The 19,431-nt window shown below is 32.3% G+C and overlaps 1 protein-coding gene across 50 annotated transcripts; it reads right to left on the bottom strand.

Moving 5' to 3' along the window:
• Nucleotides 1–14,117: 14,117 nt before the first annotated feature.
• LOC112800939 (exocyst complex component EXO70A1) lies at nt 14,118–19,138 on the bottom strand. 50 transcript variants are annotated; one of them, XM_072236852.1, is made up of 11 exons: nt 18,557–19,072; nt 18,282–18,445; nt 18,013–18,156; nt 17,479–17,903; nt 17,193–17,305; nt 16,788–16,990; nt 16,095–16,219; nt 15,608–15,768; nt 14,973–15,116; nt 14,800–14,889; nt 14,118–14,589 (listed from the first exon to the last, which is right to left on the bottom strand). In XM_072236852.1, the coding sequence occupies exons 10-11, from the start codon at nt 14,819–14,821 to the stop codon at nt 14,297–14,299; spliced, it is 315 nt and encodes a 104-aa protein (XP_072092953.1). In that variant the 5' UTR covers nt 14,822–14,889; nt 14,973–15,116; nt 15,608–15,768; nt 16,095–16,219; nt 16,788–16,990; nt 17,193–17,305; nt 17,479–17,903; nt 18,013–18,156; nt 18,282–18,445; nt 18,557–19,072; the 3' UTR covers nt 14,118–14,296. The 50 variants fall into 47 exon arrangements, with proteins under 50 accessions (XP_072092953.1, XP_072092957.1, XP_072092949.1 ...); XM_072236856.1 differs by having other exon boundaries at nt 17,479–17,863; nt 18,557–19,067; XM_072236848.1 differs by lacking the exon at nt 18,282–18,445 and having other exon boundaries at nt 18,557–19,138.
• Between the last annotated feature and the right edge of the window lie 293 nt (nt 19,139–19,431).

Here is a 19,431-nt window from a genome sequence, read left to right as displayed (position 1 = left end):
AACAGTTCAAGAAGAAAGCAACATAGAGGAAGGATATGATTGGGAACAAGCTAATTATGTTGGAAACTCATCAAGACAACCCTATGATCCCCACTCCAAAACCTACAATCCTGGTTGGAAGAACCACCCAAACTTTGGGTGGGGAGGCCAGCAAAGCCAAACCCAGGATCACAAACCACAAAAACCCAACCATTAGAACAACTCTAACCATCAACCCTTCAATCACAAACCATACCAAATCTCACACAATACCCCCTTTTAACCATCAATATCAACCACCAAATAACTATTCTCAACCTCAACATCCCAATCCACCATCACATCCTCCCTCTGAGGATAGATTATCAAGAATAGAAGACTTGCTGGGAAAGCTTTTGGAGGAGTCTAAGGACAACAACGCTTTCAAGGAGGAAGGTCCAATATGCAAAACCAATGAGCTGCCATGAAGAAGCTTGAATCCTAAGTGGGATATCTCTCTCAGAAAATCCCTAAACCTACACTCTGACTGAATTCCTCAACCTTATCCTCCAGTTCCTCAATTTTGAACTGAAGTTCCCTTTTCTTCTATAGAAAAGAGGAAGTTGACGCTTCTAATAGAGCAAAAAGCAATAATCATTACCGACAAGCCATTAGCAGAGAAAAGCAAACGAAAAAACTTTGAATGATGAGAAAATATAAAATTAAAAGAAAAAAATTTACAACTTCAATTGAGTTAAAAGGGACACCGTAGAAGATGGATACACAAGTCAAATCCTAAAAGAATCCTTTTAATAATTGCGTCAGGATAGTAAAAGAGCAGGGAGAATCATGGTGCTAAAGAGGATCCCAGAAGAACTGAAGAGGCTTATACAACCATAGAGGCCCGTCCTTGTAAGAGACAACCTTGAGAGGCAATCCATACTAAATTTGGTTTCTGTGAACAGTTTTAAGGGAGTCGTCACGGTCGCCGGTGATGCCCTCATCAACAAAGAGCAGAAAGAGATGAAGGGCATATTCATTAACTCATTATGTGTATCCACAAAGAAAGAGGAAGAAAAAGAGGGTATAGGAAGAAGCAGAGGGTCATCACGAGGAGGAAGAAGTAGCACGCAGCTGAAATGAGGGCTTAGTTCACAAATTTTATATGAGGCCAATTTTAAAATTTCAAAAGACTTAGTATTTTTTAGGGTAAATTTTAATAAATTGTTAATAACTTAAATATAAACCATTAGATTGTTTATCAATTTAATCTAATGCTTTAAATTTTATGGTACATTAGATAAGCTCAAAAGATTTGGACTGATTTTAAATAGATTTCTTTTTTAATGAATGAAATAATCTATCTTTGAAAAAAAAGTATAATTTTTTATTATTTAACATTTTCTCACACGTGTTTTTTCTTAGTCTACTTAAAGGGGTATGTCTAAAATGAGCACAACAATTATGTGCTTATTGGATGCACCACATTTATATAGACCATTAGATTTGATTAGATGAAAATCAAAGGCTAATATAAAAGAAGAGCATTGATGTACTATAATAAATACAGAATATCCTGGTACATAAATAAATACTTTAAATGGAAATACTTTAATACACAATACTTTAAATGACAACAAAATCTTTTATTCTTAAATAATTAAATATAAAACATATAAATACAAAAATATGAGTATTTTTTATTCAATAACATTAGTTATTATAAAAGAAATTTTTATAATATTAAAAAATTATACTAAAATAAAATTTTAAATTATAACATAAAAATATAAGATAATTAAAATTTTATTTTATATTACCTAACAAATAATTAGATTATTATACTCAAAATTTATTAATTAACAAATTTTGTTAAAGATATTATTATATAAAATAATTTTTCATCAAAATATTTCGAAAATATAATTTATTTAAAATATTATATATAATACATGAAAATATTAACCTTTTATTTTTTTCAATTTTTTTTAGAAAAATGGAATAAAAATAATATAATTCTAAATACATACCTATCACATTATATATTTATTTATATTAGTAAGATCTAAACTAATCAAACTTACGTAATTAAAATTTAAAACATAGAAATATAAAACATATAAAACATATAATATTTAAAAGTATATATTTATAATAAGATCATTTTTTTATTATTTCTAAGTATTTTTTATTGTTTTAGTTAAAATTATATATATATATATATATGAAAAATTAGTGTATAAATGTCATAATATTTTTAAAATACTTTTATTTTTTTGTATTTATATATTTTATATTTTTAATTACATAAGTTTGATTAGTTTAGGTCTTACTAATATAAGTAAATATGTAATATAATAGGCATATTTTTAGAATTATATTATTTATTCTGTTTTTTAAAAAAAATTAAAAAATAAAGAGGTTAATATTTTCATGTATTATATATAATATTTTAAATAAATTATATTTTTGAAATATTTTGATGAAAAATTATATTATATAATATCTTTAATAAAATTAGTTAGTTAATAAATTTTGAATATAATAATTTAATTATTTGTCAAGTAATATAAAATAAAATTGTAATTATTTAATATTTTTATGTTACAGTTTAAAATTTTATTTTAATATAATTTTTTAACATCATAAAATTTTTTTGTATAATAATTAGTCTTATTGAATAAAGAATACTCATATTTTGTATTTATATATTTTATATTTAATTATTTAAGAATAAAAGATTATGTTATTATTTAAAGTATTGTGTATATATTAAAGTATTGTCATTTAAGACATTTATTTATGTATTAGGATATTTTGTATTTATTAGAGTTCATCAATGCTCTTCTTTCATATTCACCTTTGATTTTTATCTAATCAAATCTAATAGTCTATATAAATGTGGCGTATCCAATAAACACATAATTATTGTGCTCGTTTTAGACATACTCTACTTAAAGAGTGTACGCTAACAGATTGTACTTTATAACATCAATTGGGAAGAAAAAAAAAGAGGATTCATTCCCTTTTACATTGATTGAAATAATGTCATTGTTTGTACACAATAACTCATTGATATGAGGCGCATGATAAATTTTTATTTTTTCTTTCTCATTTTTAACTTTTTTTGTTGTAGTTTCTCTTTTATTATTAAATAAATTGAATATCTTTAAATGCAAACTTTTTTTTCTTTTTTTAATTTATTTTTCGTAGTTTCTCGCAAGATTAATACCTATCTTTAAGGCTATGGATTCGTTACTCCTACTATTAGGTTAGAGTAACATTAGCCAACATAAAAATATTTATAAATAGAATCCCACTCTTTTATTTTTGAAAAATTAATAATTAAAAACTTGCCCCTATATTTTTGCTATTTACACATTCTTCATTTTTTTTATTTTAATGGCGATGAGATGAGATGTTTGCCTCTGCTAGGGTTCTTCCCATGTTATCGTCCCATCCCCGTAGCTACTATTGTGGCGGCCGCTACCGCCTCTTGCCCTCAGCACCGTCACCATTCTTTCTACTGTCGTCGCACCACACTTTGCGGTCCCTCTGTGTTGTTATGCTTTGTCTCTGCCCCTGCAAACTACCTAGATTCCATTTCACTTATATTTATTTTATTGCTTTTTCTATGAAAATTTTTATGAATTTGGATGTTTTTCTGCTGTCTTTACATCACACTTTTTATTATTTTTTATACTTCGGCCCCCTTTGTTTTGCTTTTTCTTAAAGAAGTTGCTATATGTCCTTGAAACAATCTTAATACATTTTGTGAGACATGAATCTGAGGGATATATCATGTAAAATTGGTCTTTCTTTATCAATTGAAAGATAAATTTTGTTTTCTATTGGATTATCAGGCTAATTGACTAATTATTATTTTGTCATGTGAAGGATTCATTGACTGAACATGTTATATGAGAATTGAAAATTTTAATTTCTTCTAAGCAAAAAACTATCTTAACTAATTTTGGATTTTTTTCATAGCATTTTCCTTTTAGTATTACACAATAATATACTTCATGTTATCCTAATGTATGTGTAGAGTTGTATTCACTGTTAAAAAGGAAGAAAACAGGAGGGGAACATACATTGTTCAGCCTTTGTATTGCTAGTTTATCGTTTTCTATTAAACATTAACTATTTTGTCGAAACTATTTATATCTGAGATATACTTTGAATTTTTTTAATCATGCTCCTGAAGTTCTAATTTTTCACCCTTATTTCTTTGGTTCATTTGTTAATTACAATCCATTAATGGGAAAAGATTTGAAATAACATCTTCTTGGTCTATACGACTTTTTTGTGTTTCTCAAGTTTATATCGACTAAGTTTTTAATACAACCACATGTATTTCTTTTGTTGGAAATGGTGGTTTGATGCAGGTTTTGTGGTCTTGAAGAAAATTTATGGAAAATACAAAGAACAAGTTAAAAGAGAGTAGCACCTCCAATTTGAAGTCTTCAAAATAGATGGCGGTTTTTGAGTTTTTTGCTAGATTATTTTAACAAATGATGTTGGTTTTGGAGTTTAATTTTTAATAAATATCCACCATCAAGCTCATTTGATCTGGTAATCTATCCAATTGTATCTTACACGTGTGCTGCTTATTTAACTGCCTATTCACGTGGCACTACGCTAAATTAGTCATATAGCTACACTAAATTTGTGACCCTAATTCTAAGGATTTCCATTAATTAACATTGTGACACTTATAATATAATTTTTTTACCGTCAGCAATAGAGTTTATATCTCTCCACTTTTCTTTTAAATTTCCATTTCTTCCAAAATTTTGTTTGCTGCCGTTTAAGATGAAATGAGAAGAGACGAGAAACAGAGAAAGTAACACCATTACCTTCACCGTCGCTGTTCGCATTCACCGTTCGCCGTCGCAATTTGTGTTCGCCGTTCACCGTCGCTGTGTCGCAGTTCGCTGTTCACCGTTGCGGTTTGCGCTCGCCTTTCACTGTTCATCGTCGCCCACGTCCTCCTTTCTCTTTCCCTCTTTTGTGTGCGAACCCTAATTCCCCATTTGGAGACTTTTTTTTCTTCTCTTCTAACCCTACTGAACACTGATAGTGAGTATTTAATTGTTTTTCTACTAAATTTTTTCCTGCAATTTCTTTGTTGTTGCTGCAATTTATCGTTATGATTATATCCTCATGTTCATACTTGCGATTGTTTCTTTGAATTCTCTTATATCATTTTAATTTTACCTGCACTCAACATGTTTGATGAAATTCATCAACCAGATTTCTTTAAATGCTCTATTTGTTATTTTTTTCTCTTGATTCCTTTGATGTTTTTGTGCCTTGATGGCATAATGAAATGGTTAATTTTCTTCTTAAATTATGTAGGTGATGGTGATAGCTGAAGCTGGAAATGAGCAAGCTGAGTCTGCAGTTGACGGGTTTCTAAGCACAGTTGGTAGGTTGCAAGCTGAACAACATAAACAGGTACTTTATTGATGTCTTGATGGTTCTATATTTTATTATAGGGTTATGCACATGTTGTTTTGTAACCATGTTCTGCATATATTCAATATTTCTTTTTAATTTTACTAGCACTCAACATGTTCGATGAAATGCTTCAACTAGATTTCTTTGAATGCTTTGTTTCTTATTTCTTCTCTTAATAATTATGGTAAAATTGTAGAAGTTTGAATCAATGCAATGGTAGTATGGTTGAAGTAAATGCCTATTTCCTAATATATAGGTAAGTGATGCTATGGGACAATGATGTTGCTGTTTAATCTATTTGATTTCCCACTTGCATCATAGATAAGGTTCCCTCCATCATGCTTCTTAATGCTCTCACCTAAAAGAATCAGGTTAGCATCTAAACCCCTAATCAAATAATCAAAATTTCTTCCAACTCTTTTTTGATTATGTCAAGTGCTAAGGTTGTCATCAATTTATTCCAGCTTGTCCTGAGCTAGATTTCTGAGCGTGTTTTTCAATTTTTTGTTTTACATATATGTATTAAAATTTTCCTTCAAAGTCAGAGATTTAGATCCTGTAATCATGGTCTTATGTTCAAATATACAGACTTGCATTGAGAACCCAGATCCTGTAATCAAAGTTCTTGGTTGCAAGGGCTTGCCCACCTTTGTGAAGCAGATGTGATCGGTACTATCAACTTTGTCTTTTAATTACATCTTCTGAAATAATACAGTATCAAGACGTATTAAAGCATTTTAATGGGATATGTTTTGTTGTTGATTTAGATTTTTACACTGCCTGGGGTGTCATTGCCAAGCATGTGCCAGGATACCATTCTGATCCTGTTCTTACACATAGGTAAGCATGTCTAAGGTTCTAAGCATATTCTTGTATTGTTTTTACTCTTACTATACCAGTGATGGGGGTATTTTTATTTTTTCCAAAAATAGTTGACAGGTTAAACAGAATAGTTTTTACCCTGAGCTTTTGCATCCCAACTCTTATCAAGTAGCATTGACAAATTTGGTTCTGTCTACTATTGGAAACCTTGTTCTTCTTTTAGCTACTAGATTTGCATTAGAAGTATTTGATGATAGTAACGTAACCTTGTCTATATTTATATTATTGTGGTTTCTTGTTTTCCGTACAGGTATCACTTAGAAGTATTTGAAGTTGCAAAGAAGAGGAATACAATAGTAGTACTGGATACAGGTGCTGGTAAGACCTTAAATGGGTGGGCATGGTTTGGATTTTTGTAAATCCAAACCAGATCTATTTTCGAACCAGTTTTATGGTTCATAAAACCAAACCAGAACTGGATTGAAGAGAGAAACCGGTTCTAAAGCGGTTTGAAAAAATAAAAACCGATTTTAAACCGGTTTTATAATTTAAATCCGGTTTTACTTATAACGGTTTTAAATCCAGTTTTACATATAAAACCGGTTTTAAATCCGGTTTTTTTAAATCCATATCTAAAATCCGGTTTTTTTAAATCCAAATCTAAAATCTGGTTTTTTTTATAAAATCCAGTTTTAAAACTAGATTTTTGAAAATCCAGTTTTAAAACCAGTTTCTTCAACCAAAAATCCAATTTTAAAACTAGTTCCAGAACTTCCCTAAACAACAATAACATGAAATAAAACTAAGATTCATATAAAAACCAATAAATAATAAAACCAACCATCCATCTACAAACTAGGAAACTTAGGCAACTAAATTCGAGACAGCTTAAACTACAAAGTTCTTAGAGTTTTTTATGCAACCAACTAGACTTCTTAGAGTTCCAGGACAAATTAGTTCTCTTATCACTTTTCATCATTTAATCTCAGCCCCAAGTGTTTGATTAGCATTCAATCATCACAATATAAAATCACATATTCAGAAGATCAATTAAACATTCGCCACAACATAATCAAGCACAAATCCAACAACACAAACTCAACCAATACAGCTTCATAATTTCAGTTTATATATCATATGATTGAGCTTCTAACTATCCTAACCCTTATTCTTAGTAGCTGATTTCTCTTAGTATAATTCTCTTGGTCTTAAATTACAAAGAACCTGAAAATTCATTGTTTTCAAATTTTTAATCACTCAATTAAGATAAATACTTAAAATATATATAAGGAAAAATTTGCTACATGATAAACTAACAATATAAATAAGGAAAAATAAATGCATGCATAAACAAAAAAAGCAAAGGCACACGTGATAAAACTATAAAAAAAGATAATATAATATTTGAGATAAGTCATAAAATTGGAGAAGTTGGTCTAAGCGTCCAACCAGTTCAATTAGACCAAAATAATGGAAGAGGCTTCTATTGCTTCAACTGAACAGTTGAAGAGTATACAGATTCTAAAATTTCTATTCCAACAGTTTCTCATAAAATTCTACATTTGATATGGCATTAACACAAATACTTGATATGTATAACAGCATAAGCAATCAAACCTTGTTCAGTTTTTCAAATTGTTGGAATGGAACAGAACAGAAAAGGACATGGAAGCAACTTTGGCAATTTCAACTATATAATCACAAATGTAGTAAATCCCTATCTACCACTCAATTCCTTTTTTCAGATGATAGATTCACTCTGTGGTTCTTCTCTGTTGCTTCACAACATTTCAATCTACCAAATTAATTTACTTAATGGTAAAACTATCTAACCTTGAGGGAACCCAGAGAATGGAGAAGAACAGAGCTGGGTCACAGCGAGAAAAGGCGGACGACGGAACCGTGGATGGCGGAACAGAGCAGTGGTGCGACGCGCTTGTAGTGCTGGTGGCAGCTACGAAACTGCAGTGTCAGTTGCCTGCTCTGGTGTCGGCTGCGGCAGAGGAGAAGAGGCGAAAGAGAAAAGGATTCGTGCGAGAAGTGTGATTGGTTCACGGTTCACCAAATCAGAAATTCAGATTTAGGGTTTTTTGGAGATTTGGATCTTAATCTGGATCTGGATCCGGATCCGGATTTAAAATTGTTTAAATGGATTGGATTTAAAACCAAATTATAAAATAAATTTGGTTTGGTTTGGATTTTTTTGTTTAAAACTGGTTTTTTTTTAATGGTTTGGATTTGGATTTGGATTAAAATCCAAAATTTGGATTTTTTGCCCACCCCTAACCTTAATAGCTGTGTTGCTTATGAAGAACCTTGGTCAAGCTATCAGGTCCAGTAGCTCCAAAAAGTTGATTATTTTCTTAGCTCTGACCATTCATCTTGTCAACCAGGCTTGTTCCCCGAGATTTTTCTCCCCTTTTATGGTTTTTCTTTTCTTTTCTTTTCTCTCTTGGCAGGTTAAATTTATTTGCTATTTTGTTTCTCCTTGTAGCAATATAAGAATATAAGAGATCTTACAGATTTTCAAGTTCAGGAGTATTATAGGGCAAAAGGAGTGGACGCATAGGATTTAAGTATCTGGGAGAAGGAAATTAGTGAAAATGAGGTATCTTTTTATGACATGCTCCTAATAATGCTACTTATGTTTGTCTTCCTTCAGTCATGGTTGATTTCATTTTCAGTAATTATTATGGTCTTTTTTGCTTGTGATGGCCTTATTGGGAAAGATTAGTTATTTTTATATGAATTATCTGTATATGCTGCTATAATTACTTAAAGAGTCTATGAATTTTTATATCAATGTGAATCTTTGAATGGCTTTTGGTGATCTCAAATCTCAATGACGTTTTACAAACAATTGGTTTGGTTAATTATGCTGATAAACTCATGAATACTCTTGGCCTAGCTCTATTGTTTTTATAACCGTGATATTTGATGTCTTATAGGTATTGGTTATGACACCCCAACTTCTTTTGGATGCTCTAAGAAAGGCTTTCTTGAAGATGGAATCAATATGCTTGATGATTATTGATGAGTGTCATCAAGCAATTGGTAACCATCCCTATGCAAAAGTAATGAAGGTGAGTTGTATTTCCTTCATCATACACTTTTTTTTTCTTTTTGGATTAAGTTAAAGAACCAAGTTTCAAGCTTGTATATTTTTGTGTTTCAGTTATTATAATATTAGTTTGTTCATCTAGAATATTGTTCATTGATGCATGATTTGTCTTATTTGGGACTTCAGAAACAGGGGATCACAAGAAATTGTTGAAGAGGACAAGAGAGAGTTTCTTGTGTTGAAGAGTTGCTTGTGAACCAATTGTTGAAGTTGAATACTATTGAGGTTGAAGGTAAAGCGAGTTGCAAAGAAAAGTTGAAGATTAAGTTACAAGTACAATTGTTAGCTTTACGTGTTTGGATTAATTTAGAATTTTTTAAATTTACATTCTATGGATTATGACTGTGTAAAACTTGTCGAATTCAACTTTTAAAATACATTGTTGCTATTTTTGTAAAACATGTGGGATTGAGTTTAAATTTGTTGAAATATAATGTCATTTATTATTTTGTTGGTAGACACATATATTATTATTTAGAATAGAAATATTTTTTTGCAATATTTAATAAAAAAAAGTTTTGATGTTGGAGAGATTATGACAATTTAAAACAGTCACTAAATACAGAAAAAAACTGACACAGAAATCAGTAACTTAGTGATGGTTTTAAATCGGAAAATGTCACTAAAAATTTTATGACAGTTTAAATAGTCACTAAATATGTCTAAAAACTGTCATAAAAACTAGTAACTTAGTGACGGTTTCAAATAGTCATAAAATATAAGAAAAAACTGTCACAGAATTGAGTAATTTAACGACAGTTTCAAAACGTCACGAATACAATACAAAAAACACTTTTAAAAGTGTTACAAATTAGTGACAGTTTTATACTTTAAAAAACGTCACAAATAATTTAGCGACACTCCTTACTAACGGTGGTCTAAAACCGTCACTATGTCAATTGGCGACGCTCAAATCTGCGATGTTTTTTTTAACCATCGTAAAACTATTTAATGACAGTTAAAACCGCCACCAAGTATTAAAAAAACGTCGCCAAAATGCTATTTTGTTGTAGTTTGGATGCCTCATACCTAGAGGATCACGTTTCTAATATTTATTGTTAGCATGTTATTTAACTATCAAGAGGTATCATGTTTTGTTGGGGTAATGAATTGTGTTATGAATAGTAAAAAATATAATTTATGGTTTTGTTTATGATTGGCCTTTCTCCAGGTGGAGTTGAATTTTTATCCTTCTTCTCTATATAAGTTGAAGGGGGTAAACTTGTTAACCTTTTTCCTAGTCCTTGTAGCATTATTCTTGGAAAAAGGACTACATATATATGCAAAATTCATTCATGTACATTTTTCAAAGTTGTTATTGTACTAGCATGTGGTCAAGACTTGTGATTTCCTTAAGAAGAATGAATATTCTCATAGAAAATTTCGAAGGTATAATTTACTTTGACCATTTATTAGAATTTGTTATGTTATCTTTTTTTTCCCGTTTGCATGTAACTTTGAACTTGGAACTATTATTTTTCGTGGTTTAGAAATGTGTTTCTATGAAATAAATCATACGGAGTTGACGTCTTTTCCTTAAGCCAATGTTTGCCTCAAGTGCCCGAATTGATATATGGCATTATTTGTTGTTTAATTCTAAACACAAGCAATACTCATACCTCCTGCAAATTTTCATTTGTTGTTAGCTCTTTCTTGGGGCATTATCATAAGCTTGCTTTTATATGCACAATTAATTAGGATTCTAGTATTGGAAATATAGTGATAGACTTCTTTTTCTTTGTGTTTTATTTTTTTTACAGCACTAATGATGTAGTTTTGGGAAAAATGAAGAAGGACTACATGCTACATGAAGGAAAGGACACTATCAAAAATTAGCCTAGTTAAATAAATTCTATGCAAATGCCAAAGATGGTCATATATGCTAAGTTAATGCATGGTACATTAGAACCTTCGTTATTTGTAATTTTTTTTGAAAGTTGTATTCAATTAGAACAATAATGAAAGTTTCCAAAATGAGTTTTGGTTATGCTTGAAAAAAATGAAATAAAAATTGAGGTTATTTGAGGTGAAATAGATCAATGGGGTGTTATTTGTGTTGGTTCCTTTTTCTAAAGCTTTCCAAATACTTTTAATGGCACTCCATGGCTCGAATATTCTAAATAGAGCTATTATCTCATTCTTTAGCTGAAATAGATACGCATTCTTTTTTTTATGTTGTTACGTTGACCAAATTTTAAACTAGTTTTGCTATATTCCAAGTCGATTGGGATTTTCTAGTTCTTGAATTGGAAAGGTTTGTATTATAGAAACACAATATGTATCATGGCTTGAGATCGTGAACTAGAATACCGAACAAATTAAAGCTATTTTGTAGGTAAAAATCACTTTCAACTCGATCCACTACATAAACTATGCTTACAGATTTTAAAAGGAGATCCAACATTTAGTCACAGTATAGTATTATATTTTATAGAATCTCTTAGGACACAAAAAAGACAAACAAATCAAAACAAAATATAAGTTTGTTTTCAAGTTTTTAACTTGAAACAGAAAAAAATGGACAGAATCAAGACAATCCGAATGATCGCTGTTGCCACCTCTCTTGACATCCAAGGGAAAATAACAACCTAATTTGAAAGAGAAGCTTCTGGTGAGAAAGAAATTTAAGTTGGCTTCCGAATGTTCTATCCATCAAGAAATACTTCATTCGTCAATAACAATTGCGATGCTATTATAGGCCTACAAAAAGTAATGTAAATAATCAAATTCAATTGTAAACAAACAAATTGCTGCAAACATAAAAGTGCACTTTGGATGTTTGCCCAACTGAAAATTTAAAACAAGCATTGCTAGGTATAATAGATGCGATATAATGTAATCCAAAGAATGAGCAATAGCAAGGTTTAACTATACCCTGAATTTATATTTGGCGCTTCACTGAATAGTTGTCAAAAATACACTTCATTTGGCGCTTCACTGAATAGTCTAAGCAATAGGTTATTAACATCTTCTATGCAAAGGGAAAACAAGGATTATGATTGCGATGAAAATATGTTTTGCTTTCTTGTTGAATGATAAAATTCATGTTCCAGAAATATGGGTGGATGCTTCATAGGCCAAGTGAAAGCCATAAAATGCATTTCTCATGAATGCTTACTATCTTATGCCATTGCCACCTAAAGAGAACAGTTTTGAATAGTTCATCATCAGAAAAATTTGTTCATAGATACTTAACTTGACAAGCATTCTGTATTCAGTATTCACATAAATCCTTTTACGTTTTGGCAAGGATATTGATATTGAGTTAGGTACAAGTTATACTTGCATAGTCTCAAATTTATAGTGGAATCCTACAAGAACAGAAGCATCCAAATTCACATAATTTTTATAGAAAGGACAATAAAATAAAATTAAAATGAAACCTTAAAGGAGTAGTTCGCACGGGCAGAGATGATGGAGAAGGACCGAGATCGAAGATAGTGGTGACGAAGATGAACATAGCGACGACGTCGAAACTCAACGTAGAAGGGGCTGGATATGTGGCGATTGCGGCAGAATCGTGATGCGACGGCCCTGGTGATAGAAGCAGCGGCAATCTTCTGAAAATCCTAGATGAGCAAGAGTGACGACGACACAGGGACAGATGTGGAGCACAACAACGCAGAGAGACTTGAAAGTATGGTACGATGGCAGTAGAAAGAGAGAAAAACCCTAATAGAGATAATTGTCTCTTCTCTTTGAAATTGGATTAAAAGAAAGGAAAATATGTTAAAATAAAAAACAGAGGAGCAAATTTTTAATTACCAAATTTTTCAAAAACAAAAATATAGGATCCAAATTATAACTATTTTTATGTTGGCTAATGTTACTCCCACTTAAAAGTAGGAGGAGTAAGGAATCTCTTGCCTATTTTTAAATGCTCCTTATCTTATTAAGTAAAAAATGTTGCATTTTTTGTTAATTAAATAAATCTTAATTTTTTATTCTCTTTATTATATTTTATAACAATAACTTAGATTTAGAGTTTCAAAATTAGAGTTTGAAATTTAGGATTCAAAATTTAGAATTTATAGTTTAGAGTTTATGATTTAAAATTTAAAATTTTAGATTTAGTATTTAGAATTTAAACTTTAAAATTCAAAAAACGATACACTTCTTATTTTTATTGGAACATATTAGCTTTCGCACATGATTAAGAATATATTTTGTTTTAAAATATTTAAATATTCATGATATTCATGTTTGATGTATCATCCTTAATAATCATTGAAATTTTAAAAGATTTATTATATAGATTATTATACTATCCTCACAACTAGAAAATGGATTAATACAGAAAGATTTAGTCTTTATTATAGATGAATTTTTTGTTACCGATGGATTTTGTCCCTCTGTAAAAGCCTCGTCAGAAATTATTTACCGACGAATTTTTTTCCGTCGAAAAATTACCGATAGATTTTTACCAATTACCGACGGATTTTTTCTCTGTAAATTCTCCATCCATTTCCCGAAGACGACGAACTTTCCGACGGACTTTCCATCGATAATTAGACGGATTTTCCGACAGATTTTCCGTCTGTAATTACAGACGGATTTTTTGTCGATAATTACAGGCGGATTTTTTGACAAATTTTTCGTCTGTAATTTGAACTTTGGAAAATCATCTCACACTCTGGTTATAGACAGAAAATCCGTCTGTAAATCCATCAGTAAGGTAAAATAGAATTTTTTTTATTTTTCCAATTACAAATAAACTTGTTTTCATACAAAATAAATATAAATTTAATACAAATTTTTATCTAATTGTATTCGAATATTTATAATATTTCAAAAAATAAACAAATTTATCGTATTATCAAACTAAAAAGAAAAGTACTATAAACAAGCAAATCAATATAATTCAAAACATAAACAAAGTGTATTGATCATCAACTATAATTCCTAGTATATTGTTCAACCATACAAAAACTATCAGCTATAGTCTTCAGTGTCATCTTCATCCACATCATCATCATAGTCCTCATCTGAAGACATTGAGGGTGGCGGCGGTGGCGGTGGTAGTAGAACTGCACTAGAACTACTTGACACTCTAACCTTCTCATAAGCCTCATTCCATCTCTTCTGTTTCAACTTTTCCTTCTTGGCCTTTCCAATTGCCTGTTCCAACTTTTCTAACTTCTTGGAAAAGATTGTTTGGGTGAAGATGGTGTTTTGCATGTGAGCTTTGGCTGCTTTGTATCCTTTGATTTTCTCATCAATCAAATCTATGCATGAAAAAGTTGTTTAATTATCTCTAAGCATTTGTTTGAACCTTAATGGGTCTGATAAGCTATTTTTCATGATAATGTATTGGTCAACTGCTGGGACTTCAAAATTGAAACAATTTGGTGTGTTAGATGCAAAGGTATGATTAGTCATTTCAACTTACTGCTGTTGGTAGAATTCTGCTCAGTAAGTACTTTTAAAACACTTACCAATGCTTTCAAACGGTCCCATATGCTGAGACCATATAGTGCTTCAACTAGTGACTCCTGAAATTCAAAGGCATTTTCTGCTACAGGATACTAAGGCAAAGAAGAAGCGCATGTCATTATGTAGCAAAGTGTGAAAACATGTAAATATATTATCAAAGGTTTCCCAGGCTGACCTGAATAGGCTTAGGAATCACGGTTTTTATGTATGGCAACAATCTATCTTCAACAACAGCTTTTACAAGGCAGCATGCTCACAAACCTTCTGCACCACCAAATCGTCCAAATCCACTGTGTTTGACACCCCCAAATGAGAGGGACTGAAAAATCAGAATGCATTTTTACTTCGGTAGAAATTTAAGAGAGGTAACCAAGATTGAGATAGGAATATATTCTAGCAGGTTTTGCCAAAAAGAACTGCATAATATAGAAAGCTAAATACATAAACAACTCTTGTAACATTTATATTTATTTCTGCTTGGCAATAAGATATGATATAGCAAAGTAGATATTAAAGTAAATCAGAAACAGTAAAGAGTTATGTTTTCTTGTCCTTCCTGTTGTGAAGAATAAATCAGAGGCTGGTTCCATCACCTAATTGGTAGAGTCCACCATTTTAAAACTTCTGTCCAACTTTCTAATCAGAAAGCTATTATTCAATTGCATAAAACATATATATTATATTATATTGTGGTAGGCTCTCTCTAGCAGTTGGATGGATGTGAATATGTGATCAACAATGCTAGATCATATCATTACAAAGAGAAGTAGGCTTCCTTTGCACAAAGATGCAGATTCCTAGAAAAGTTACCTGACACATATATGTTGCTCCAAAATCATTAATAGCAGCAAAGCCACAATGTATCTACCTACGAAGCTATCTCTCTGGCATGGCTCTGATTGCCTGAGAAAACAGTACAGCCAAGCCCATATCTTGAGTCATTTGCAAGCTTGACAACCTCTTCATCAGAGCTGAATTTCATTATTGGCATGATTGGTCCAAATGCGTATATGTAATTGAAGTACAAAGATGAACTTAGTAAGCAGTTGCTCAAGCTTAAAACATATGAATCTCAAATAAGTAAATGACATGAAACACAATAATGTAAATTTAAAATCTTCAATGCTTTTAGTCAAGATGCAACATTTCATATTCTTTTGTTGGTTAATATTTCACATAAATATGGAAGTATGGACCATCAATAAGCATTTATAGGCAACAAATATGATAAAAATGGGGGGGGGGGGGTGGGAAGAGCGTAATGTCATGGAGAAGAGACAATAGCTAGTTCTGCTACCTCTTCTTGCCTCAATCTCATGGAGTGATTCACATTAACAATCATAGTTAGGGGGTAATACTGATCAACTGCATCTCTACCAATAGGCCCGAAACTTCCTCTTGCAACAATTTCAGCACCTTTATCTATAGCATCATTGACAAGGCCTTCAAGTTTTTCAGAATGCTCATGCATGCATAGAGCTCCAATGCAACATGTTCATGAACAAACCACATTGAAAGCAGCAAAGGCATAAAGCCTATATATGCCTCAAAGAACTGTAATTGTTTTTCCATGATAATTTCATTATATTATGAGCTTAGAAGATATTTTTCGCTTTTTTATAAAATATATATAATCAAGGAAACCATCAGGCAACTACCAATTAAGAACCATGGAACTATGAAAGCGTTGTGATTATAAAGTACAAGACTCATTAGAACAAAAAAGAAGTGTTAAAAAACTGAAAGAAGGACACGATCAAAACATTTCAAATTTCTAGACAGATTTCTGGACTTAAACAACTTCGTTTACCATCATATACAAATAAACTCAAGTGATGAGTAACATAATGAAAAATGAGTAGCAATTCAATTAAGGAGGGCCCTTCTATGGCAGTGGGGTGGTACTAAAAAAAAATCTTTCAAGTGATTACAACACAAGCAATGAATCTTTGGCTCAACATGAACAATATGAAGCTAAAAATATACAAACCTGAAAAATGACAGTAGCTGCTTAAACGCATCTTCTAGTTTAGAGATATCTTCAGCAATCAAATTATTTTCATTGAATACAATGGAATCACTATCTGTAAAGTCCATTCTACTGCCAAAAAACTCAATGCTGCTTCTCAGTCTCCCACTTCCTTCATGCTTGCTTTGCAAGTCTTGATGCCCTTTATGTATTTCTGCCTCTGCCTGCATATATATTGGTCCCTTCATAAGAGAACTTTCTCAGAAGTCAAGTCATATATATATATATATATATATATATATATATATATATATATATATATATATATATATATATATTGGTCCCTTCCTGTATTTTAACTTGTCAATTTAAAAAGGATCATAAAAGAAATGTGTATAAGAAACATATATATTTATTAAATCTTACAAAACAGAAGTCCCTTAGCTTTCTTCTTGTTAAATCAGTTTTTAAGTTCAGTGGCTATGAACATTATTCCACTGCTCGTGTTCAAAAGCTCAGCTAAACAGAATCATTTTTCCCTGCCATTCATCCAGTCACGTTTGTCATTGTTAAATGTTTAATTTGTCAGAACTTGCAAACTTAAAGCTTTGTGAGCTTCAATTTGAGGGACATGATATCAAATTCAGCTGTGGCTTCTAATTAAATTGATTGTTCACTTGAAGATAAATGGCAGAAGAATATAGAAACTTACTTGGCTACCCTTCTGCACAAGGCTGGCAATATCTTCCAAGATTGGCTTAGCAAGGTGCTCTAATTCGGCGGATTCCTCAGTAGAATCAAGTTCCCTCTCCTTTTCATCATTCAGCTGCAGTGGTAGAGTGCCACACACATTTGATTCCAGAGGCATAGAATCCAAGTTAGAAGCCGAACCGGTTGCGCTTTCAGTTCTAGCTAAGGGCAGCTTCCTAACAACACTAAGTATCCTTATGATTTTGAGCAAGGTCTCTTTGGTATCTCTTGAAGTCTGAGCCGGCACATCGAACCTAAAGAAACGTTCTAGAGACACCACCAATTTGGCAAGTTCATCTTGGTACTGAAATTCATGTCCTTCCCAAATCTGTTTGGATTTGGATCCTCTAAAGTACAAATTTAAGATTTAGAGGATCCAAATTCAACCTATTTCATGAATTAAAGGGAAAATCATACTAGTCTAGAAACAATAACAGGGCTAGAGCTTATATGACAGAGCTTAATTGAAGATGGTGATGGGATAATATTGACTAACCAAAAATGTAGTCTCATTATACGACCTTAGAACAGTAACCACAGCCAAATCAACGATCATCAACGACTCCAGGAGCCTCCAATTTTCCAGATTCAGGCCAAATCAAATGCAGAATTTTCACTACTCAGCAACAATTCAGCAAAGCTAGCAGTAGAAAATTCAATAATCACATATCTCCAATTTTGGAATTCATATTCAGAATATAAAATTGCAGAATTAGAGTCTACAACAGCAAAAGTTTCAGAATCAGCAAGGAATCCAAAACTTACAGAAGAAGTTCACATCAAAGGAGAAGAAGGAGACTCATCAGATTTCAATTTTATATTTTAACCTCAACAACAAACAAAATCAACAGAGCTGGCAGATCGAGCAATAATTCAGCATTCATCTTTGTCTATTTATGCAGAAAACGAAGAAGAAGCAACAGATTTGGCTGAAGAAGAAGAATTAGCTTTCAATTTTGAATTTCAACCAGTATAATCAAGAGCAATTTCAGTTCGAGCAGGATTCCAAAATTCAATTCCAAAACTGCAATCAAAATTACCTCTCATTCCAGAACACACAAGAGAAGAACACCTGGATCTACATTTGGCGCATTTGGAGGAAACGGCTCGGGCCGAGCTGAGGAGGAAGTTGCCATCCAGGGCGGCAGAGTAGCAGCGGAGGGGTTGAATCGCCCACCGCCAAAGCTACCTTACTCATTTACAAAGGTTGTGGTTGGCTGGGCGACAGCCAACGGCGCCGTCGCAAAGTTGAAGGGAGATGACACCGTGCATGAAGGAGGTGGATGGGCCCAGAGCGGTGAGAACGACGATGACGCGACTACCTCCACGACCACCAGAGGCAGAGATCTTCCCTGAAAAATGAGTGCAGTGATTCCTGAACCGGTGGATGAGGATAACCAGCGAATGGCCGTTGCTGAGGTCAGTGATGAGATTGTGCGACGCGAGCGGTGACGGCAGCAGTGAAAGAAGCTCGTGGACGGTGAGAGAGCGTGGACGGAGATAGGAAGAAGCTATTCACTTGTGCGGAGGATGGATGGAGCTCGAGAGACTAGGGTGTAAGTTAGGGTTAGCTCAATGTTTTTGACTGAAAATTTTTAGAGTAATTACCCAAATTGGTTCCTGAAGTTTTTTAAATCGGTCAGCTTTTGAAATACACAAAAAACTCCTCTAAGTTTAACTCCGGCGGACAAATCAGTCCTTGGTAATCTTTCTCCGTCAATGACAAACGGAGAACGCTGACGTGGAGCCCTGGGCTGGCACACGTGGTAGTCAGTGGTCCACGTGTGCAAAAAGACAGATCAGTCCCTGGGCCTAAACTGTGTCGTTTTGTAGGTTGGCCCCATGTACATCCCTCTTCTCAAAACCAAAATACTCAAAACCCACCCTTTCTTCCTCAATTTACAGAGAAAAGACG

This window comes from Arachis hypogaea, chromosome 5 (genome assembly GCF_003086295.3).
Source record: "Arachis hypogaea cultivar Tifrunner chromosome 5, arahy.Tifrunner.gnm2.J5K5, whole genome shotgun sequence".
In the NCBI taxonomy this organism is placed as follows: Eukaryota; Viridiplantae; Streptophyta; class Magnoliopsida; order Fabales; family Fabaceae; genus Arachis; species Arachis hypogaea.
This window is presented reverse-complemented; position numbering and strand designations above follow the sequence as displayed.